We start from the raw sequence: 25,080 nt of genomic DNA, 5'->3' as shown, positions 1-25,080 counted from the left end.
AAACTCAAACAAATATGCTGAGCATGGTAGTGTAGACGTTTATTCCCAGCACTTGAGAGGCAGAGGCAAGTGGACTTCTGTGAATCTGAGGCCAGCATATTCTACAGAGTGAGTTCCAGGACAGCCAGAGCTACACAGAGAAATCCTGCCTCAAAACAAACAAATAAAAAAGGGATAAAAAATTATCCGTGCCAAATGTTTTCTAATTAAACATATGAAAAAGTTGCTGTATTATACTACATAAGGGCATCAGAGAGCTGGGGATAGCTCAGTAGACAGAGTGCTTGTTGGGCGAGGATAAAGAACTGAGCTTAGACTCCCAGAATCTATGTAAAACAGGGGAGAGTAGCTTGCATCTGTTATCCCACTTCTCCTAGGAGACGGAAACAGGAGAATTTCTGGAAACTTGGAGGCCAGCTAGCCTGGCATACACATTAGTAAATAACAAAAGACCCTATCTAGAACAATGTAAGGAGGTAACAACTAACACAAAGCTGTTCTGTCACAACACACACATCCCATAGCAAATGCATGCCCATATTCACTTACAGGACACCTATGTACATCCATTATAAGCATACATACAAAGATAACGTACATATAAAATATGGACAGAGAAAATGCTAAACTCTTCATTGTTCATTGTAATAAACACACTTGTCCATCAGAAATACCTAATATAAATCTTCACAAAGCCATCCATGTATTTACTAATATATATCAAATATTTCACTTAAAACTTCATTCTCTTTTTATGTATCATTTCTTTCAAATGCAGTAAGTCAATCTACTTGAAAATGCTCTGCAAAGCAACATTTTGGTGTATGACATTATAAAAACTTACCAACTCCTCTGTGGAAGATTGCAAGGGTGCCATCAGCCAGGGCCACTAGTACAATTCCTTTCACGTGTCTGCAAATAGGGAAAAGGATTTCAGAACCTCCACTCAGGAGTACAGAATGGACCATGAGTTACTGAGAGACTAACCCAATACTTGAACATGTGGCCGCTCACTCTGAGCATCTTGTTATGGGGGCAGTCACAGAAACTAATGCACAGCATGTGTGGTTATCTCCAGATATTGCCTTCTAGCTAGCCCAAGGCATCTCCGTTCATCACACCTCAATGTAACTCTACAGGCCAGACACACATCTTGACTGGAACAGAGTCAGTTCTGTATGTAGTGGCTTGTGTTTTCACGCTAATTGTGTTACCCAAAAAAACCTGTTTACAATGTTCTGCACATAGGCTAAAGGAAGCCTGCCCCAAGTTGGGTCTGATTGGGAAATAAAGTTGCCAATGGGCAATGGCCAGGCAGGGTGAGAGGTAGGACTTTTAGGACTCTCAGGCAAGAAACATAGGGGAGAGAAGGGATTCCTCCATGAGAGGGATGTAGGATGGATTCACCATGACAGGGAAGCAGAAAGATCAAAATTCAAGGCCCACTGACATTTAAGAATACGGGAAAGTGGTCCCAGCGGTCACTCCCCAGATTGAGTTTGGGGTAGCAGAGATAAAGTATAGATTTAGCAAGTATTAACTCAGGAATACTGGAGGGGGTTGTGTGCCCAACCATTGCACTAATCAAGGCATACCAAAACCATAAAGGTTGTGTGTGTGTGTGTGTGTGTGTGTGTATCTTTCATTCGTGAATCCAAAGCTCTTAGGTGGGGGTGGGTGGGTGGAGAGCATGCGAGACCTACTGGGAGCTCAGAGTGGATTAATGATTTACTGCTATACCTGTAGATTTAGGAACAAACTGTTGGAATTTTACTAGTCAACCTATGGAAAAGGAACTAGCAACCAATGTCCCAATCAATGTATTCCTGACCTATAAGGAATAGTCTGAAATAAACACAGAACTCTAAAGTGAAGATTCAATCTGGAAAATTGTCTTCTACTTAAACGTTTTGTACTCTACTTCCTTCTTTAGAACATCATTCCCATTCAGTTTCTCTAGTTCCATTAAGATGGTTGTGGTGGTCTGAAAGAGCTGTCTCCTATAGTTATGGGTATTTGAATACTTGGTCCCCAGTTGGTGGCTTTCAAAGTTTAAAAGACTTACTTCATTGCTAGCTTGCTCTCTTTCTTTCTACTTGCAGTCCTAGGTGTGAGTGTACCACACCCTGATCCTCCAGCCTGCTTGCTGCCAGGCTTCCCTGTCACGATGGAGTTGACTTTTATCCCCCTAGATCCATAGCCCAAACAAATCATTCCTTCTGTAAGTTTCCTTGGTTGTGGTGTTTTATCAGAACAATAGAAAAGAACTAAGGTGATGGTTAAAAACAACAAGCAAAAACCTCAAGCTTAGATACTCATTTATCATGAGATACATATTAGCTTTCATAGTCTTAAAACTACATCAAAATCAAAAGTTTAGGGCTGGAAAGATGGCTCAGCCGTTAAGAGAACTAGCTGCTCTTCTAGAGGTCATGAGTTCAATTTCCAGCAACCACGGGTGGCTCACAACCATCTGTAATGTGATCAAATGCCTTTAAACAAACAAACAAACTTCTTAAAGGAATAATTTAAAAAACAAAACTTACACAATACTGAGAATTGAGTCTTTGAGCTTAATGGAATGGAGACATTTCCTCCACTGGGCTACAGATGAGTGGACATACAAACTGCAAAGTGAAGTCAAGAGTGTTAGGCACAGAGTCATCAATGGTCCTAGTTAAGAAAGACTACAGGCACCCCAAGAAAAAAGCAGGAAAACATTCAATTTTTAGGAAAATGGCTTACTACTTTTGTATGAAAAGAGAAAGAGGAAGGATGGGAAGAGGGAGGGAGACATAAAGACAGAGATGAGGGGAGAATGGAGGAGAGAGAATCAGTGCCTAAGACAGAAAAACAGGCTATCTACACAAACAGAAGCGCATGACTAGCCAAAAGCTACAACCTCTATTAATACTAAGCATTAGCCAATGTCACCACCTAACTCAGGGTTGCCCCATGCCTTATCTGCACAAAACCCATATCATGATTAATCTTACATCTCTATTACATAGAACTACTGAATGTCAGAGTGATTCACATCAGTGGCTGACTGTGGCCTGCAGGCTAAGTCAGATGCTATGGAAAAGACAAACATCCACATATACTTTTTTCTTTGAGACAGGGTTTTGTTTTAAGCCAGGGTATCTGTCTCACTGTGTGCTGAGATTATAGACATGTACTACCATGTCTGACTCAGCTTTTAAAATCCTATTTACCTTTCTTCCTATGAATATTACATAAAGAGAACATGCTGTGACAAAGAAAAGGTTTACCATTTAAAACTAATGAAAGTCTAGTTTTGTGTGGATATAAAAGTTTTTGTATTAATCTACATTTTCTTTATATTAATGTTTACTACATTTCTTTTTTTATTAGATATTTTCTTTATTTACATTTCAAATGCTATCCTGAAAGTCCCCTATACTCTCCCCCCCGCCCTGCTCCCCTACCCACCCACTCCCACTTCTTGGCCCTGGCGTTCCCCTGTACTGGGGTATAAAAAGTTTGCAAGACAAAGGCGCCTCTCTTCCCAATGATGGCCAACTAGGCTATCTTCTGCTACATATGCAGCTAGAGACACGAGCTCTGGGGGTATTGGTTAGTTCATATTATTGTTCCACCTATAGGGTTGCAGANCCCTTCAGCTCCTTGGGTACCTTCTCTAGCTCTTCCATTGAGGGCCCTATGTTCCATCCAATAGATGACTGTGAGCATCCACTTCTGTATTTGTCAGACACTGGCATAGCCTCACATGAGATAGCTATATCAGGGTCCTTTCAACAAAATCTTGCTGGCATATGCAATAGTTTCTGTGTTTGGTGGCTGATTATGGGATGGATCCCCGGGTGGGGTAGTCTCTGGATGGTCCATCCTTTTGTCTTAGCTCCAAACTTTGTCTCTGTAACTCCTTCTATGGGTATTTTGTTCCCTATTCTAAGGAGGAATGAAGTATCCACACGTTGGTCTTTCTTCTTGATTTTCTTGTGTTTTGCAAATTGTATCTTGGGTATTCTAAGTTTCTGGGCTAATATCCACTTATCAAGTGAGTGCACATTAAGTGACTTCTTTTGTGATTGGGTTACCTCACTAAGGCTGATATCCTCCAAATACATTCATTTGCCCAAGAATTTCATAAATTCATTATTTTTAATAGCTGAGTAGTACTCCACAGAGCTAAACAAAGAATTCTCAACAGAGGAATACAGAAGGGCTGAGAAGCACCTGAAAAAGTGTTCAACATCCTTAATCATCAGGGAAATACAAATCAAAACAACCCTGAGATTCCACCTCACACCAGTCAGAATGGCTAAGATCAAAAATTCAGGTGACAGCAGATGCTGGCGAGGATGTGGAGAAAGAGGAACACTCCTCCATTGCTGGTGGGATTGCAAGCTTGTACAACCACTCTGGAAGTCAGTCTGGCAGTTCCTCAGAAAATTGGACATAGTACTACCGGAAGATCCAGCAATACCTCTCCTGGGCATATACCCAGAAGATCTTCCAACTGGTAATAAGGACACATGCTCCACTATGTTCATAGCAGCCTTATTTATAATAGCCAGATGCTAGAAAGAACCCAGATATCCCTCAACAGAGGAATAGATACAGAAAATGTGGTACATTTACACAATGGAGTGTTACTCAGCTATTAAAAACAATGTATACTACATTTCATTTATCTCTTACTTAGAGTTTTTGTTTTTGTGAAGGTGTTACACATAGCCAAGTCTAACATGGAAGGTTCTGTGGCCCAAGCTGACCTTCAACTTGCAATCCTCCTGCCTTAACCTCCCACATGCTGAGATTATAGGCCTGCATTATCATGACTGGCTCATTTTCTGTAGAAATAAAGACTAAGGCTATGTCATGTTAGAACACTGGTACTTACCAGCCATTCTGAGCTCCAAGCCACATGGTTGGTAAAAGACTACTCATTTTCTGAGCTTCTTCTCTTGCAAGGTCTTGTTCATTTGGCAAAACTGATATTTGATCTTTGTACACATCTGAGTCATTACTGAGGAAATGAGGCAAAAGGGAAAAACCCACACTAAGTATATTCGGCTTTCGTTTTCAAGAACTGAGCAGTTCTACATTTAAGCTTACTACAATGAACAAACACTGAGATTCCAGAAAAGTCAGTATTAAATGTTTACACATTACGTAGTTCAATAACTGTACCAGAAATACTAACAAACTAGGAAGCTCAAAATGGAGAAAGGGGAATAAGATATAGTAATAAACTTCATCAGTTAACATTTAAGACTTTAATAATGGCTGCCAAAAAGAAGAAAAAACAAAAACTAAAACAAGACAGAAAAATTTATGGTCCTGTTGCTATTTTAAAGTTTATAACAGTTTTTTTTTCTGGCGTAGGTAGGACAAAGAAGGGAGAAATACTTTGTTTTAAAACCATTCACTCCCAGAGGAGGTGATATTTAATTTTTAACATATAATCAATTTTATAAAATAAATTACAGTAAAATCCTTTTATATTCCATCATAAACCTCTTCTTTCGGATTGTCAGGGCATAGTAGGTGGATGATGTAAAACTGGGGTATCAAATTCAAAACATGATTTAAATGCTAATAAATTCTTGGTTGCTCTATATACTAAGAAAAACAAACTTGGAAAGAAACCAGTTTACCAAGAGCTGTATCTAACGGGATAGAAAAAAACATACTAAATGGCTCTGGATTAAACAGCCCTTTAAAGTAGAGGCCTCACCAACAAAACGTGCATGAGAACTAAACTCAAGTCCATTTTGGAAAAAAAAAAATCAAACTATGACAAATGTAAAGAGTGGCTAACTCTGGTAAGTGGGGTGGGAGTAGGCACAGAGAGAACTACCAGAACAACCAGAATCACTGACAGGATGCAAGGTAGAACACCACAATGGACACTGTAATCCAGAAGGGAAAATGACTGAGACATAGACTCATATCTGTATGTACAAGGGTATGTATTTGTTCCATTTTTTTAAAAGTTAGAAAATATAGTTAAGAAATGGATGGAAAAATCTCTGGAGAGAACAAAACATCTTTTGGCTCCCTCTAAGGATGTCAATTAGTGGGTATTCTGGCTATGTGACATGATTCTGATTCCTTCTATTTGTGCAGACTCCCTCAAGTTACTGATTTCGGATGCATACCTTGACTGAAACACTGGGGAGAGGTCTTCTGGGATCTGAACTCCCAGTGGATCTGTAAACACATGCTCTGTGTACACACCAGGCTGGGAGATGTCCACAGTGTCTTCAGTGGACCCTGCATTGCCCTCTGTGGCTTCAGTTGCTTCTTCTGCTGTTGGAATATTTTCATCAACTTCACTATTTTCCGTTTCCATTTCTGTAAAAACAGAAGCCACTCACTCTATGCTGAATGAGTCTTTCTACTCCATCCATTTACTACACTACCCCTGCTCTGGAACTCTACTCCACTGAACCCTCCTAGGCATTGCAAAATGACATGGACAGTTCTTTCTCTAACATGGGCACTACAGCATCTTCTTCCAACTCTTTTACCTTGGCTACTTTAAGATTAACAAGTCTGTAATGTGACACTCTCAAAAGAGACTCAGATTCTCCAAAGGTGTACCTGGCGGCTTTTCAATCACAGGAGAAGCACCGTTGGTACTTGGGGAAGTAGCAGCTCCTGTCAGTCCTTCTGTGGAGCACCCAACTACTGTGATGCCTCCCAGCAAGCTGTCCATCTCTGCAGAGCTGTTACTGGTCATGCTTCCACACAATGATGCTTTGTCCACCTGACCAGATTCAGAAAGTTCTTCTCCTGCAGGGTAGTCTGTTTCCCGAGCTCCTGAAAACAAAACAAAACAATTTTCTTTGAATACCCAGTGAACAATTAGCAGCTTCTTTCTATTAAGGCGACCCTAGGTTTGAAGTAAGAATATACAGGTGAACCATACAGCTACTAGAATATACCATCAAGAAGGCAGTGTTAGCTGGGCAGTGGTGGCACACGCCTTCAATCTCAGTACTTGGGAGGCAGAGGCAGGCAGATCTCTTCGAGAACAGCTTGGTCTACAGAGTGAGTTCCAGGACAGACAGGGCTGCACAGAGAAACCCTGTCTCCAAAACAAAGCAAAACAAAACAAGACAGTGTTAAATTAATTTAAAGTAATCTTGATAAAACAAAAAAGTAATTTAGAGGTAAAATAATATTTCTATTAGTTCATATTCTAATAAAAACATGTAAAAGGTAATTTTGTTCTTTTCTGTTTGTTTTGTTTGTTTTTTTGAGACAGGGTTTCTCTATGTAGCCCTGGCTGTCCTGGAACTCAACTCTGTAGACCAGGCTGGCCTCGAACTCAGAGATTCGCCTGTCTCTGCCTCCCAAGTGCTCAAGAAGTTTTTAACTTATTATGATTACTACGATTATTATTGCTAAGATGGTATTCTATATGCTATCATTAAAAGACATGCAATGGCTTAAAATATTAGTAAGACATATAAAAATTTAAGCATTTACAACAGAAAGCCATTTTTATCACTTTAAAATATATTATTTATTTATTTAATTTGTTTGTTTGTTTATTTTATTTAGAGAGAGTTTCTTTATGTAGCCCTGATCCGAATATAGCCCAGTCTGGCCTCGGAGATTCACCTGCCCCTTCCTTCCAAGTACTGGATTAAATGTGCCACCATCACCCAGCTTTAAAGTTGTTGTTGTTGTTGTTGTTCTTCTTCTTCTTCTTCTTTTCTTCTTCTTTCTCTTTCTCTCTCTCTCTCTCTCTCTCTCTCTCTCTCTCTCTCTCTCTCTCTCTCTCTCTCTCTCTCTCTCTCTCAATGATATAAAAGTTGTCAGCTTAGCCTTTTGTTTTCTTTTGGAGACACAATCCACTATGTGGTTCAGGCTGACTTTTTCTCAAGGGAAAAAAAAAAGTATTTCAACCACAATTAAATAACAGGGGGGGGAAGAGTGTCATTTCTTTTATGGCTGACTAATATTTCTGAACTATTGTTTTAATTTTACACATTGATTCCAGGACTTCAGCTGGCCTTTCTCCTCTTCTATCAACCAGCTCTCCTTACATATTGCCATTTGTTTTCCAGACAGGTCTTCTCTGTGTAGCCCTGGTTACCTTGGAACTCACTCTGTAAACCAGCTGGCTTTGAACTCACAGAGAACCTGTCTCTACTTCCCAAGTGCTGAGATTAAAGGTGTGTGCCATTTCCACCTGGAATCATAGTGCCATTTTTTAAATACTATTCACATGATTTTTAAATAGCTAAAAAACATAGTTATTCAATGGCTTCTAGTCTATTTTAAATCATCTCTTACTAGAACGCAAAGTCTGTAACCACAAACATAGGAACACAACTATTATCAATTTCCACAACTCCACACCCATCTCCACCCGAAAGGAGGTGCAGGGGAATACAGGGAGGGAGGCGGCAGAGTCTTGCTTTACCTGGGACACTGGCAATGCACAGAACATGAGAATTGCAAACAGTGAAACTATCTAGGATGTTGCCAGGCTGAACAGCATCGATGATGATAACCTTGGTAGTTGAGTGGGTGCTGGTACAGATCCAGACTTGACTGGACAACTCCTCTTGATGTTTTAATTCTTTCTGCTGTTCCTGAGTGAGCAGAGGAAAATGGTTAAAATTATGTGAATGTGCAAATATTTGTAAGACTGTGTTCTTATGCTAAAATACAATATTATTTCAAGATTATTTGGAAGGGTCAAATTATAATTGCTTATACGTATTTCTGGATTAAAACTTAGTAGTTAAAGCAGGTTGGTTATATACATTTGGCACAATGGAGTTGTAGTCACTTGAATATGTGTAAATAATACCTCAATGTAATGAATGTTAAAGGGATATCTGGGGGAAGATAAGTGCACAGTAATCCCCACGATAGGTTGCCTCAAGCAAGTCTTACACTCATTAATCAGGAAGTCAGGTATCAGTGTGGACTTACCTTGAGTTCTTGATCCAACTTGTCTAAACTACTCTGAGATGCACTCCGCTGTTTACTGCCTTCGGTGTCCAGACCAGCAACATCCTTATAAAATACACTTGCTCCAACAACAGACCCGCCATCTCTTGTCTTGCCACCAGATAAATTGACTCCTACAGCACACCACAGCTTCTCAGAGGCAGAGGGCAGAGAGAAAGTTATTATGTCACTTTTTTTCTTCATAAATAGTAAGAAAAATTTCACCTTTTAAAAGATAACTATAGGTAGAACCACAGGTATTTCAATATACTCTAGTACTGTTCATGAGATGTGGTAGCACATGCACTTAGGAGAACGAGGCAGTGTGAAAGAGTTCAAGACTAGAACATGGAAGAAAAAAATAGAGTTCAAGGCCAGCCTGGAGTGTACAGCGATTCTGTCTCAAAATACAAAAATAACCAAGTTTTAAAATGAACAATCAATTCACTACAAAAGCAGTGTTTAAATAGTTTTTAGGGTGGGAAGTCTAACTGCAGTTTGAGTCTCTCCTCAGGGTTACGGTTAGCTTACCTTCATAGACGCATCTTTTTCGTCTAGTGGTCTGAGATAGACAGGCACAGGTAAATTTTTCATCTTATTTTCCCCTTGACCATTGGCTACCTAATAGGGACACATCAGTAAACCCAATTAACCCTGAAATTACAGAACCAGTGAAACATGAGCACGCATGGCAGCGACATACTTTTTCCTTAAATCAACCTCAAGCTCGATTCTGTCATTCTTACTTGACAAATAAGCAAAAACTCAAGCAGCAATTGCATATAGTAAGACAAGAGCTCAGCAGGAGGTAGAAATTCACATGTGCATCTACTACATGTTTATACACAAAAGTGCTTAGTCTTTTCGGAGTTAGAATGCTTATTTACATTCTAGGGCTCTAAAAAAAACAGCCCCCAAAGCCTATATCATCCTCATTTGCCTAAACACACCAAATCTAAGCAAGCTGAGATGAGGAATCTAGGACACTGCTTCCAGTTCACGTGCAAGCACACTCTTCCCGACCTGCACGCCCTGCTAGACAGGCTGGTCACAGCCCCAAGTACCTGTTTGTACTTCTGAGGCAGACTCCAGCCGAAAGCTTGCACTCGGCCATCTTCCTTCTGAACATGAGCCTTCACCTGCCGATACTGCTCTCTCTTTTGCTCTCTGCGGGAGGCTAAACTAGCCTCAGTTCTAAAAGGAGACATTTGCAGTTTTAATTAAGAGAATGCAACAAAACCTCTAATCCCAGCATTTGAGTCATCCTTGACTATACTCTAGAGCCTTGTATACAATACACACACACACACACACACAAAATTATACCAAAGCTGATTTTTACATGTTTGTGAAACCAGCCTTCGATGGAGAATAAGCAGCATGTTATATTAAACTGAGTTATTAGTCATCAAACTTATGAAGTTTCAGGTGTTATATTTAAAAGCATAAACTTCTGAAGTAATTTGGGATCTTCCTTTTCTTAACAAATACTGAGAATTTTCTAATGCCGTTGTTGAAGATGATTAAGTTAAACTCTTATATTCTACACCCTCTTTTGATTTTTTTTTAAAATTTAGTTTTAATTCTTTTAGTTTTATGTGTTTTGAGTGTTTTGCCTGCATGGATGTCTGTGTACTATGTGCATGCCTAGTGCCGTCAGAGGCCAGAAGAGTACGCATTCCTTCCAATATATATGTCCAAGGAATGGATCTCAGTTTATCAAGGTTGGCAGCACCTTTACCTGCTGAGCCAGCTCACTAGTCCTGAAGTGTAATTTTCATAAGAAACACTGGCTACAAGTTATTCATTCATTCATTCACTCACTTATTTTGGGGCAGAGTCTCACTCTGTGACCCAGGATGACCTAAAAATTAGAATCCTCCTGCCTCAGCTTTCATAGGTTTAGAATTACATTGCTAAGCTCTACAGACAATTTACTTAAAAGCATCCATCTGCACTATAGAAACCCATCCTTCTTTTTTCTTCTTTCCATTTCTATCCATAACTCCAACACACAAAATAGTCCCCTCTGTTCTGAAGACAGAGTTTATGTGTATAGCTGATGCTAGCCTTGAACTGTCTATATAGACAAGGCTGGCAATGAACTAGTGATGATTCTCCTCTCTCACCACTGTGTACAGGATAACGTAAGCTATTATGCCTGGCTACAGTCTCTTTCAAGTTACTGAGGAGTTAAGTAAGGGTGACAGGTCCTAGCACTCTGTGCACTGCTTGGCATACTTACTCCTCACTAAGGAAGTCAAATGCCTTGGACTTATCACCAGGGAGCTGAGATAAAGTGCTGCTCCTTTTCTTCACAGAGGGAGTCACGTGAGAGGTGGGGGCATTGTACTTCAGGTTAACAGGGGGTTCAGGCTTCTTTGTTGCATTACTTGAAGAGCTAAAAAGTCGGCTGAAACTAACAAAATAAAAGAGGCAAACAAACAGAACCCACAGATATGTCTATTACATGCATTGTAAAAACCAAGCCCCAATTTTCCATAAATTTTTATAATCAAGAAAATTTCAAAACTTTACAAGGCAGTGAGTTAGACATTAGCAAAACCAGTTTTATGGTTATACTACAGACTTAGCAGTCAGTCACAACCAAACTTGGACACTCGGGGGAATAGCTACTGCTTAGAATGCTAGATATAAGCAAGTTCCATAATGAAAGAGATGCTCTTGTGTACTGAAAGCTCCTACAAACAAGTACAATACAAAGGTTCCTTGGCTAGCTAGGTCCTATGTGGGACAAAGTCACAGTGGTCAGTGAGCAGCAGGGGGATGACTGTGATGACAGCCAAAGCTTAGTGTGCAGCGCATACAAAGGTCTGCTACACTGGGAACACACATCACCAAGTTAACTCATAGCATGAATTTTCTAAGCTCAACTTAAGGAACTATTTTCATGTCCACAGTTTTAAAACATTTATGCTTCCAGTAAACAGATTAATCTTAAAAGGTTAAATTTTAACTTCAATAAACACACAGTACTTTTGGTACAAACATAATCAAGTTTAACACACACAAGACTAACCAAGCAGTACAAATACTACATTTCTCATCATGTCTTTGATGAGGAGTCCTGTAACTGCCATTTAGAACTGTTTCCCCATGGCTTATGCACATCAGCAGAAAATTCCACCAACAGCATAACCAACACAGTGCAGCTTACGATAGCCTACTCTGGGTCCTGAAGCACAGCCTTACCGAGTTGGCATGCTGTATATTAAAGAGAAGAATTTCAGTTTAGCTATTTCCTCCCAACTGGGAAGAGTCAGTATAGCGTTCTTGTCCCAAGTGTCACCTCTGACTCCGGCCCTTATTATACTCACAATTGCCAGATGCTTGACCTTTTCTTTTCTTGCATAGCTGGATTTTCTCGTGAGGCCCTAAACAAACAAACAAATTATTAGATAGGTGTTCTAAGAAACTCATGAAATAGAAGAGAGTGAACCAACTTAACTCCTATTAACTAACTTAAGCAAGTAAGTTGCTCTGACCTTTCATGAGAAGGCCCGCTAAGTCAAACCCTGCTTAGATAGAATGTTAGACCTTCTTAAGAGCTAAGACTCTTGTTAGAGCATTCCTATGTTAGACAAATAGCCAATAAGTCTCAGTTTTGTTATTTAAGTCTTCTCCCCTTTCTTGTTATAGTTGTTATTAAGAAACATGGAGTTACTCTGCTGTTCTGACTAGCCCTGAACTCTTGGTCTCAAGAACACCTCTTGTCTTCATCTTTCAAGTGGCTAGACTACAAGAGTAGGGCTCTGACGAACAACATTGGCACTCAGGCCGGGTGTAACAGCACGCAACTCTAATCCCAGCATTCAGGGACTGAGGTGGAAGGATTGCAAGTTTGGAGCCAGTTTGGAATAAGACCCTCTCTCAAAGAACAAACCAACAATCAAAGCAAAGAAAAGATATACTCTAGCTCCTTCTTTAAAATACTGCTTTACAAATTCCTGTTCTTACTTTAAGGTTTCTTTTATCTGTACTCTAAACTTTCACAAAACAGCTTGGAACTGCACTGCTCTGGTAGGCTACTTAACAAGTAAGTGGTGCTAAAAATGATGTGTGTATGAGGGGGTAAGGGCTGGAGGTTAGGTTTACAGACTTAAAAACAATGTATAAACTTGATGTGATAATCCAAACTCAAGAATACGAATAAATTAATGGAAAGTCAGTTGACAAACTTTTCTTTTTTCTTTTTGCAAGGGATAAATTCTTTTATTGAATATTTTCTTTTTTATGAAAACCTTCTTTTATTGGATATTTTCTTATTTACATTTCAAATGTTATCTCCTTTCCCGGTTCCCCGCCCCTGAAACCTCACATCCTATCTCCCAGCTCCCTGCTTCTATGAGAGTGTTCCCCTATCTACCCACCCACTCCCACCTCCTTGCCATTGAATGCCCCTACACTGAGGCATCAAGCCTTCACAGGACCATGGGCCTCTCCTCTCACTGATGCCTGACAAGGCCATTCTCTGCAATATGTGCAGCTGGAGCCATGGGTCCCTCCATGTGTACTCCTTAGTTGGTGGTTTAGTCCCTGTGAGCTCTGTGGGGGGTCTGGTTGGTTGCATTGTTGTTCTTCCTATGGGGTTGCAAACCCCTTCAGCTCTTTTAGTCCTTTCTCTAACTCCTCCATTGGGGAATCCCATGCTCAGTCCAATGGTTGGCTGAGAGCATTCACCTCTGTATTTTCCAGGCTCTGGCAGAGCCTCTCGGGAGACAACTATATGAGGTACAGAGCTAAACAAAGAATTTATAACTGAGGAATATCAAATGGCCAAGAAGCACCTAAAGAAATGTTTAACATCCTTAGTCATCAGGGAAATGCAAATCAAAACAACCCTGAGATTTCACCTCACATCAGTCAGAATGTCTAAGATCAAAAACTCAGGTGACATCATATGCTGGCAAGGATGTGGAGAAAGAGGAACATTCCTCCATTGTTGGTGGGATTGCAAGCTGGTACAACCACTCTGGAAATCAGTTTTGAGGTTCCAAACTGGACATAATTCTACCTGAGAACCCAGCTATACCACTCCTGGGCATATACCCAAAAGACTTTCCAACATATAATAAGGACACATGCTCCACTATGTTCATAGTAGCCTTATTTATAATAGCCAGAAGCTGGAAAGACCCCAGATGTACCTCAACAGAGGAATGGATAAAGAAAATGTGGTACATTTACACAGTGGAGTACTACTCAGCTATTAAAAACAATGACTTCATGAAATTCTTAGGCAAATGGATGGAACTAGAAAATATCATCCTGAGTGAGGTAACCCAATCACAAAAGAACACACATGGTATGCACTCACTGATAAGTGAATATTAGCCCAAAAGCTTGGAATAACCAAGATACAATTCACAGACCACATGAAGCTCAAGAAGAAAGGAGACCAAAGTGTGGGTGCTTCAGTCTTTCTAAGAAAGGGGAACAAAATACTCATGGGAGCAAATACGGAGACAAAAAAATGTGGAGCAGGGACTGAAGGAAAGGCCAACCAGAGCCTGCCCCATATATAGTCACCAAACCCAGACAAACTTTTCTATAGCTGTTTCTGAATTCAAGGAGGGAAGACCTACTAAGACCATGACCACTAGATGGCAGCACTGAGCTTTAAGAGCCAATAAAGGACAAGTAAGTGTCCTCTCAAAGAGTTTAAAAAGGAAATCAGTTTGATTGCAAAGAGTGATTGCTAGAGGCTGATAGGATGGAGAGTGCATAGCAGGAGGCTGGACCTGACTGTACAGCATTGTATGCACACACTGGCACTCAACTCCATGAATATGGAACATTAAAACACAGTAATGATAAAAACAGATTTGATTGACTGAAAGATGCCAAAGGAAAATATATTTTTACATGAAGAGAAAGGAGGGGGCAGTCAAATAAGTATATTTAATAGGAAGATACTATATATATTTTTCATATACTGCATGTGAAATTGACATTGAGAAAGAATATTATTTCCTTTTTTTTTTTTTTTTTGGAAAAATGACCATTATTCCCAAGTAACAACAATTTCTCTTACAAGTTATGAGATTATCCTCCAAGGTCCTGTACTATCTCAGACACAGTCCCTAAGGCTGAGGGACATCCTTGATCTTGTTCTATTATTAACCTAAATACTAACTGAGCAGGTTTCTCCTAGTGAACCCTCAGGCCCCTAGGGTATGGCTGACAGTGAAGGAACACACTGATCTACTGAAACAGCAGGGCACTACTCATGCCGACCGGATCATCTCTGTCCATCGAACAGCTTCTTGAAGCTCCATCAGTCTCTCTTTGTACTGGTTTCTCTCCATGAGAACTCGGGCCATTTCTACTCTGGTAAACCGCTTCCTCTGGGCTGTAGGAATGTCACTCTATAACAAGAGAATAGCAAATCACTCTGGGAATTTACATGTGATTTGGTGTTAAGACTTACACTTAAACCAAATCTGAAGTTTTTAAGCATTTCTTTATTTCTAACTTATGACTTTAAAAGAATTATTTAAAATACAAAATTTCAGCTGTAACAAATAGATTTAATAGAATTTCATAAGTTTTACTTAGAAACATTATTCTAACATTTAAAATTTATGGGCTGTGATATTCAACAAATAGTTACAATTAATTCCAAAAGAGGTTCACTTTTCTCAAACTATCAATCCATATACATATCCAGGAGCCAACCTAGTGAACCTATTATCTAGTTGCTAAAGAACCTAACACTAACAGTAAAAATAAACAAACAAACAAAAACCACAAGTACAAACAAAAGATTAAGTCAGAATCATTGCTAGAGAATAGGATATGAACATGGAAGATAGACAGAAATAAGTCTCCAAAAAGCCTGCCCAAGTTAACTTTCTTCTCCTGCTGATTTCTCAGTTTTCTTCTGGGGAAGCAGGTAGGGTAAATAATAGGGTTTGCTGTTCAGAGAAGCACGTATATTTTAGATCAGCACTGACATCTTGGAACAGTGAGACAGAAGCTTTGCTCAAACCTTAGCAGTCTTCCTACTTTGTCCTCCTGCCTCAGAATTTAGCCCACCTCTTCAAACAAACATCACCCACAAATAACAAAAGTCTTGAACTCTCCTGGGTGGTGGGTGGTAGTGGGTGTTGCACAGGCCTTTACTACCTGGGCTAGAGAGGCAGAAGCAGGCGTCTGAAACCAGCCTGGTCTACAGAGCTGATTGTAAGATAACCAAGACTTCAAAGAAATCCTGTCTCAAAAAGCAAAAAAGTAAACAACAATGACAAAAGGTCTGAATTCTGCAACATAGTAATACCCCCTCATGACTAGGTATAAAAAAACAAAACAAAACAAAACCCAACTCCAAAAACCCACAAGTCTCCACTCCCGAAGGCTTGCACTATAATGTTCTGTTTTGTTGTTAAGACAGAGACCTAAGTAGAAGCTGAAGTAGACACCACGGGCCCAGGCTTGGTAAGCTTTCTTACAGTGCCCAGAATCGTCTGCATAGGGATGGTAGTGCCCATAATAGGCTTGGATCTCCTTTATCAACTGGCAATTAAGACAATCCCTCATAGTCATGCCCACAGACCAGCCCACTGAAGACAATCACTCAAGTGAGACTCTTTGTTTTGAGGTGACTAACTGTAGTCTGAAAAAGGGGTGACAGTTCATGATAATTAGAATAATGTGTACATATTTCCATGATGAAATTATTTTTTACTTAAATAAAGGATAAAGGATCATGACTTCCTCTGGAGTGGAGAATATATTTGGCAATATTCTAGGTTTTTTTTTAAAATTACATTTACATGTATTATTTGTCTATGAGTGATATATATTTATGTATGTATGTGTCTGGATGCATGCATTCCAAAACACACACACATGGAGGCCAGAAGACAACTTGTGGGGGTGTGTTCTCTCTTTCTACTATGTGGTCCTGGGTAATAAGCACCTTTACATGCTGGGCCATCTTGCAAGCCCATCTAAATAATTTAATTAATTAATCGTTTTATTAATTAAGGATCAGGCACACATGTGGCACACAAACAGGCAGACACAATCCATAAAATTAATTAATTTGTGTGTGTGTGTCTGGGCTGCCTAACAAAACCTTACCTTATAAAAATTGAAACAATAGCATGCTAACACAGGTCAGAGTACTGAACCACTGAGAAAAAGTGAGCGTGTAGCACTAGAAATACAGCATGTGGATACCATATGGAAGCATGGGCTAGCTTAGTCATGACCCAGAAACATGTCTTCTTTTAAAGACATGCATTTATCTATCTATCTATCTATCTATCTATCTATCTATCTATCTATCTATCTATCTATCTATCTATCTATCTATCCATCCATCCATCCATCCATCCATCCATCCATCCATCTATCTATCTATCTATCTATCTATCTATCTATCTATCTATCTATCTATCTTTCTATCTGTCTATCTGTCTATCTTTCTACCTATCTATCTTTTTTGTTTCTTTTTTTATATCTATCTATCTATCTATCTATCTATCTATCTATCTTTCTTTCTATCTATCTATCTATCTGTCTATCTATCTATCTTTCTATCTGTCTATCTGTCTATCTATCTTTCTTTCTATCTATCTATCTTTCTTTCTATCTATCTTTCTATCTTTCTTTTATTTTATTTCTATCTATCTATCTATCTATCTATCTATCTATCTATCTATCTTTTATTTTATTTCTAAAATGGGTATTAGTAAGGTAATCCCAAAATATCAAAAAGCTATAAGAAAAACAGTCCCCAATCATAAACTTACATCATCATCGTCTTTTGCTTTTTGCCTTGCATCTTCAGCTTCTGCACGAGCTCTAGTAGGGAAAAAAATAAAAACAAAATAATATTATTACAACTGAACTCATTTTCAAAAATAATGAAAGAATAGGTGAACAGTTTTAATTGCCACTAAAAGATTACTTTTCTTCTGTCCAAAGGGTGGCAGACTGCTGCCTTCAACTTGGAAAACTGGTATCACCTCTTGAGAGGCCGAAGACAGAGGACAGGTGCTCAAAGCCACCCTCTGCTACACTCAGTGAATTAGAAGCCACTCTGTGTCGTATAAGACTATCTCAGGAACAGAGAGCAACAACAAAAGCAAGCTACATGGAGGAAAATAATATTTTTTTTAAATTGAAGATTTAAGGGTTCTTGTTCGTTTTTTAAAGATTTGTTTATATTTGTGTGTGAGCATGTGAGTGTACACCAGGTTGTATGTGCGCACCAGGCAGTTGTGAGATAACTAATGTGGATGTTAGAGACTGAACTTAGATCCTCTGGAAAAGTGGCAAGTGCTCTTAAACACTGAGCAGTCTCTCTAGCCCCTAGGGTTTTTTTTTTTTTGTTGTTTTGTTTTGTTTTAATATTTATCTTATCCTCTTTGTGTGTGTGTATGTGTATGTGTGTGCACATTGCAAGTGTATGCTCGAAAAGGTCAAAAAAGGGCGTAGATCCCCCTGAACCTGGAGTTACAGGCAATTGAGAACTACCTAGTGTGGCTGTGGCTGATCTCTGGTCCTCTGGAAGAGCAAGCAAGGAAGTGTTCCTTACTGCTGAGCCATCTCTCCAGCCCACAGTTATAACTTTTGACACCAAGATGGGAAGGAAAAAGAAAACAAAAGAAAACATAAAACAGGACTTTTTGGTTAAGAGACTGATAAACAAAGAGAGAGGCCAGCTCATAGCAGAGGCAAATGGTCGAGACCCTTTACTCTCTTCAGGTAGCTCTCAGCCATTTCTGGTTTGAGTGTGTTGAAGGTCTCAGTCTCAGGGTTAATTTTTGTGGCACCCTGGCAAGCTGTTTAGTTCAGAGCAGGATTGTGTCCCAAGGTAGCTAGGACCACAGCCCCATACATGCAGATGACAGCAGCCTCAAGCTGCAGTGTCCAAGGCTGGGCAGCCTGGCTGCCGACAACTGTTGAGACTCACTTCCTGAGCTCCTCCTCCAGTTCTCTGTTCTTCTCCTCCAGTCTCAGCTTGGCTTGCTTCACAGCCTCCAGCTCTCCCTGCAGCACATCTTTCTCACAGGTCAGCTCATCCACTTTTGCTATTAAGTCGTTCTTCACGACATTCAAAGCATTTCTAAAAAATACATATTTCAAGTGCATCATTACAAATGCCCTTCCAAAACCGGGCGTGGTGGCACACGCCTTTAATCCCAGCACTCGGTAGGCAGAGGCAGGCAGATTTCTGAGTTCGAGGCCAGCCTGGTCCACAGAGTGAGTTCCAGGACAGCAAGGGCTACAGAGAGAAACCCTGTCTAGAAAAACCAAAACCAACCAAACAACAAAAAAAAAAACAACAACAAAAAAACAAAAAAACAAATGCCCTTCCAAATCATAAAACTAAACTGCATACTATAATATATTCTTCCTAATGTTCTCATAGACTAAAGCCATAAAATAATAGTTTAATGTTTGCTCTTCATACTTGCCAACCTAATAATACAAGACATACCACTAATAAAAAAAAATCAGTATTATTTTTCAATGTAAAGAGGCAGGAATGTCTCCTGGCTTTTCTGGATGGCAGATGAATGAGCAGTCTTTTAGTTTGTATGTTGTACAATTGGAGCACTGTGTGTGCACTCTGGACTACTTTGACAGAAGTAGGTTTTTGAATCTAACAAGATAAGTCAACTGGAGTTGTAATATATTTTGGGGAATCAGTTCACTACAAATTGTGACTATAAACATTGTACTGTAAATGTTTTTTAGTTTCCCCAATAAAAGTTTTTGGAAAAAAATCAGTATTAAGAGAGGTTAAACTTAAAAAACAGCTTTCTAGTCAGGCATTAGTGGCATATACCTTTAATCATAGCACCTGGGAGGCAGATGCAGGTCTATCTATGAGTTTGAGGCCAGCCTGATCTACAAAGTAAGTTCCAGGACAGCCAGAGCTACACAGAGGAATCCAGTGCTGAAAAACAAAAACAAACAAAAAGAAAACAAAACCCAACTTTCTAAGGCTACTAGTACTGAAGTTCCAGCAAAGGTATTATTCAACAATATAGTCAAATTCTCTTTGTTGTTGCCATCAGTAATTCCTGAGAATGTAGTTTAAATTAGAAATAAGCTGAAAAGAAAAAGTATGAGACACAGTACATTCTATGTTGGGTGTGACCTCATTTACAGGTAGTGGCGTGCTGTGTGGACAGGCACAGTTGTTCCAAAACTGCTCTGCCACAGTAAACTGACAAGTAGACCCTCTACGTATCTTCATATAACAAAAAACCTGTCCTCTTAAATAGTATGCCTACATGCTACTTGAGGGCCCTAAGGCTCCACAAACTACTCCAAAATATAAAACTACAAAGGATAGCTCTACAGAAGCCATAAACATTCATGCAGAAACATAAAAAACCCCGAAGAAAACAAAGTAAAAAAATGACACATCTTAGAGGGGAAAAGAGGTGCATGATACATCCAGAATGTTGATACCTGTGTGGTGGGAAAGAAATAAAAACTAAATTACATAAATACCAGAGCAACAAAATCTATCAGGGCAATGAAGTGTCTGTTACCTGCGTCTCTGTGTGCACGGGTGCTGAGCAGAGAATGACAGCACAGTGTCTGCCCTGCCAAATGAGTGTGAAAGGACTGCGTGGACAGAGGAAACTCATTAGTTTTTATCCCATGTTAGGCTTTCATACTTACTTGGTTTCCAGCAGCTGTGTGTTCTCTAGTATGAGATTCTCCACTTCTCGACCCATTCCTATCAAAAGAAAAATGATAAAAATCTTTAAAAATAAATGTATCAAAAATTACATAGGAGCTATGGTCCTAAGATTTATTATTTTCGGCTTTTCTTTATTTTGTCTGCTTCATTTGATGTTATTTACTGAATGGACTATAAAATTATAAATAACTAGTTATCCCAGACCAAAACTGAGGATTTGGTTAGCTAAATCTCTTTGCTGCTATGTGTTTTTTAGATGGATCTTGCTGCTCTGTTACACTGCTCAGACTGTCTCAGTCTCCTCAGCTCAAGTCATCTTCTTTCCTTGGCTTCCCAACAGCTGCTGGTGCTGATGCAAGCCCCAGTCCCCAGCTCTTCTTGGCCAATTCTTTACAGTTCTTTTGTTTTTCATAGTATTTCAGAATGATCAACACTTTTCTGTCAGATAGTCTTAAGAAGTATTATTTAGGGAAAAAAAATGAACATTGGTAGGGCTCAAAATTATTTCTAAATCATAGGTGCTATTGTAGGCTCCTGCCTAAAAACTTATATAGATGACTAATAAAAGATAAGCAGAAAGAAGCAAGGCCGAAGACAGAACCCCAATGCAGATGAAACCTTACCAAAGAAATTATGGTCTTAAAGCCCATGCATTCCATGTAAAGCAAAAACAAAGAACAAGAAATGTTTTATGTAAGAAACAGCATGAAAACATATTATTAATCTATAAAGTTCTATGCATGACAGAAAAACATCTGGACGCACAATGTTATGACTCAATGCATGATGATGTGCAAAAGGTAGAAATAAAGATGATATCCTTCACTCACAAGGATGCTCTCTGATATTCTTTTTTTTTTTTTTTTTTAAAGATTTATTTATTTATTATATGTAAGTACACTGTAGCTGTCTTCAGACACTCCAGAAGAGGGAGTCAGATCTTGTTAGGGATGGTTATGAGCCACCATGTGGTTGCTGGGATTTGAACTCTGGACCTTTGGAAGAGCAGTCGGGTGCTCTTATCCACGGAGCCATCTCACCAGCCCTGATATTCTTAAAAATGCTTCACCAATTCCTTTTTTTAAAAAAGATTTATTTATTTATTTTATGTGAGTACACTGTAGCTGTCTTCAGACACACCAGAAAGAAGACATCCGATCTCATTACAGATAGTTGTGAGCCACCATGTGGTTGCTGAGAACTGAACTCAGGACCTCTGGAAAAGCAGCCAGTGTTCTTGACAGCTGAGCCATCTCTCCAGCCCCCTTCACCAATTCTTCCTCACAATAGATTGAATTTAATTACAATGAAAACTCCAAGTCAACACTACAAAGTCCCACACATAAAATAATAATTTTCAGTCATTACTTTATAGAACTGTGCTTAATATCTAATAAATAGTATAAGATATACAAGTATTTAGCGTAAGATCCAATATAGTCATCTTTTAGAAAAATAAAGCTGTTTGCTTTTCATAAGAGATTGAAGAAATAAAACAGTTCATTGGAAAATAGTGGAGACAAACAAAACCGAAACCAACACTGACACCGACCAGCCCCAGCAGAACAAAACCAAGAACTCCCTACTCACTCAGCCCAAACGTCATGAGATAATGCTGGAGAATGACACTACATTTATAATTCAGGAAAATAAAAAGAAAATATTTCTAAAGTTAATATTACTGTTGGGCAGTGGTGGTGCACATCTTTAATCCCACTCTAGAGAGAGGCAGGCAGATCTCTGCATTTGAGGCCAGGCTGGTCTAAAGAGAGTGCCAGGACAGCCAGGGCTACACAGTCTGTCCTGAAAACCATTCCTCCCAACCCCCTCCAAAAAAAGAAAGAAAAAAGAAAAAAATAAGTTTATAAGGTTAGTTTTTTAATATTCTTAATTTTTAAATTATTTGAAACAAAACCAACTTGGAATGTTAAAAAAATTAATGCTGACATATGGATTCTTACTTTGTCTGTATTATAATTTTTCAAATATTCTCAAATATCACAAATAGCACATAAAATCATATTTTATTTACCACAATCTGGGGTAGTGAACCTGAAAGCTTCCGAATTCTATCTCCAAAATGAATTTTCCTAAAATACTAGTGCTAACTTTTTAGTAAAGGTATATAGACAAAAGAAATATAGCTCAGATTTGCTCAAAATGCTTATATAACAACTATAACAAACTCTCAAACATTTAGAGCAGCATAAAAGCTAAAAACATATGCAAAGAAAAATGGAGGCAAAAAACAAAAAATGATGAGAAAGCATCAAATGAGAACAGCAGCCAAGAACACCTAGCTTAGAAAGCAGTAATGGGAAAGTATTTAAAAACATACACACCAGAATATTCCCCTGGGTTAGCAGCCCAAGAGAAAAATGAATAAGAAAGTCAATTAGATTGTTTTTAGAAAGCAAGAATTAAACCCATTTACTTTAAAATGAGAAATATCTAACTAAGAACTTGAATCAATATAGAAAAACATCAACTATATATAAAAAGTATAAATATTATAAAGGGAAAAAAGGTGGGTATTCCTGAGAACCTATCTTATAATTCCAAAAGTATAACTTAAACTTATACACACTCAATGAAGAATTCTCTTAAAATGTTGTGTATAAGTAGGATTTTGTGTATAAGTATAATTTTGAAACGTACCAGTAAAAGTAATTAATTATATGAAAAATACTGCTTGAAGTGACTGACCTGTCTCTATTCAAGGGTTAACGTCTAAATAATATAAAATACACATAAATTTTGCCTACAAAAAATAAGCAAAAACCAAGGAAAAAAAACCAAAAACTCTTCTGTAGTTTTTATTTAAGACTGTTAAGCTAGGTCCACAGAAGGTCATACACATATGACATCTGAGGTATCTGCAATTCCGTGAGAATTGCTGCATGTGTCATTTTACCCAGAAGTATACATTCTTACAAAGGTGCACACTCTAAAGAACTCTATTCAAAAGGGAAACCACAGATTTTAAAGTGAAACAAAGCTGTCAGGACAATTTTACAATCCCATTCATTCACTTAAATGTTGTGCTATGCTAAATATGCAACAGCAGGGAAAAAAGACATGGGCTGAACCTGACACAGCAAACTTCTATCCAGGGAGAGAGGTACATAGACAACAGGGAAGTGGAAGGAATAGCATCATGAAATTCAATGCTGTGGGCACACACTTCAAGGACAATTATGCTTTAATTGGGGATCAAAAAAGAATTTTTGGAGGATATGCCACTTAAGCAGAGATAAGGAAGATGAATATATGCAAATATTTAGGACACAGGACAAATAGGACCTGAAGACTGGTTGTGAAAAACAAGTGAGAGTCTAGATGGACAGACAGTTCAATGACAGCAAAGATGTTAGAAGGAGAGTCTTAGGGAGTAGACAATGGAGATGATTAAAGAACTCTGCCTATTAGATGCAGGCAGATATATGCAAGGAACGTCTGAACTCTGCATGTATGCCCTTTGTTTCTCCTCCACAGCCCTCATGGTGACTTCTCATATCTTAGGGGAGCCTAGTGATCACTTTAGAAATAAGAGTCTAGAGTCCTGGACTGAAGTGGGATGGAGTTTATACCCTCACACAGACATACATGCAATCAAAACACCAATGAACATAAAATTAATTTATATACATATGCATGTGCATATGTTTATGTAAAACCGTCTCAAAAAAGCTATTAACAGGAGCAAATACATCATTCCATCACCCCAACCACTCCCCCCCACCCCCGCCCCCCCAAAAACCCAACCCAAGCAAACCTATGGACGTGTGAAAGAAGAGCCGAGGAAGTGCACCACAGTAAAAGGCAAGTCTGATAGTATGGGGACCCAACAAGGATGGTTTTCAAGTCAATAGTTTTTTAGAAGTCATGTGAAATATCAGAAGCAACCCCTGAGCACAGCAAATCACAAGACTGGAAACGAACAAGGCAGGTGTGGAGGAGAATGGCAGTGGCAGCACAACAGCGAGCAGAGACTGGAGAAGTCTGCTTGCTGCCCTGCTGCATCCAGCATCTAGAACTGCGTGCAGCACGTAATGGGTAGGTCTCATACGAGAACGGAAAGGCAGGACAAGAACCGGGAGGACAGTGAGCAACAGGAAGCTTCTGGATTTGCAGAAAATAGTTTCTACTTTAAAAAAGGAAGGGACGACTCTCTCCTCTCTCCTCCTCTTTTCCTTCTCTGTCTGCATGGAATCCCTTTTTCTCTCTCCCCATGCCCCTATGGTGACTTCTGTCCTCGAGACCATTGAACTTGCCTGTGAACAGTTTCCCAATAAACCTGCCTTGTTTTACTTTAAAAAAAAAATAATAAAATAAAAGTAGAAAGGAAGGGACCTGGGCTGGAAAGATTGCTCAGCTCTCTCTCTCTCTCTCTCTCTCTCTCTCTCTCTCTCTCTCTCTCT

The 25,080-nt window shown here is 39.1% G+C and overlaps 1 protein-coding gene across 16 annotated transcripts in view; it reads right to left on the bottom strand.

Annotated features, from left to right (window-relative positions):
• Window positions 1-25,080, bottom strand: part of Spag9 (sperm associated antigen 9) — a 132,020-nt gene that overhangs the window by 21,325 nt on the left and 85,615 nt on the right. For 7 of the 16 annotated variants that reach the window (XM_029545948.1, XM_021211656.1, XM_021211654.2 and 4 more), the window contains 15 exons: window positions 20,638-20,695; window positions 18,911-19,063; window positions 17,745-17,796; window positions 15,223-15,353; window positions 12,303-12,359; window positions 11,210-11,383; window positions 10,029-10,158; window positions 9,496-9,585; window positions 8,947-9,114; window positions 8,429-8,600; window positions 6,595-6,813; window positions 6,150-6,345; window positions 4,889-5,014; window positions 2,547-2,627; window positions 845-912 (listed from right to left, as the gene is read on the bottom strand). In XM_029545948.1, the coding sequence (XP_029401808.1) occupies window positions 845-912; window positions 2,547-2,627; window positions 4,889-5,014; window positions 6,150-6,345; window positions 6,595-6,813; window positions 8,429-8,600; window positions 8,947-9,114; window positions 9,496-9,585; window positions 10,029-10,158; window positions 11,210-11,383; window positions 12,303-12,359; window positions 15,223-15,353; window positions 17,745-17,796; window positions 18,911-19,063; window positions 20,638-20,695 (1,875 nt within the window). Of the gene's footprint in view, window positions 1-844; window positions 913-2,546; window positions 2,628-4,888; window positions 5,015-6,149; window positions 6,346-6,594; window positions 6,814-8,428; window positions 8,601-8,946; window positions 9,115-9,495; window positions 9,586-10,028; window positions 10,159-11,209; window positions 11,384-12,302; window positions 12,360-15,222; window positions 15,354-17,744; window positions 17,797-18,910; window positions 19,064-20,637; window positions 20,696-21,282; window positions 21,298-23,001; window positions 23,014-25,080 lie in introns of all 16 variants that reach the window. The other 9 variants (XM_029545946.1, XM_029545949.1, XM_029545950.1 and 6 more) reach the window with 2 other exon arrangements.

The sequence above is a fragment of the Mus pahari genome, chromosome 14 (genome assembly GCF_900095145.1).
Source record: "Mus pahari chromosome 14, PAHARI_EIJ_v1.1, whole genome shotgun sequence".
Classification (NCBI taxonomy): Eukaryota; Metazoa; Chordata; class Mammalia; order Rodentia; family Muridae; genus Mus; species Mus pahari.
The sequence above is the reverse complement of the archived record's forward strand: the minus strand, read 5'-3'. Positions and strand labels throughout refer to the sequence as shown.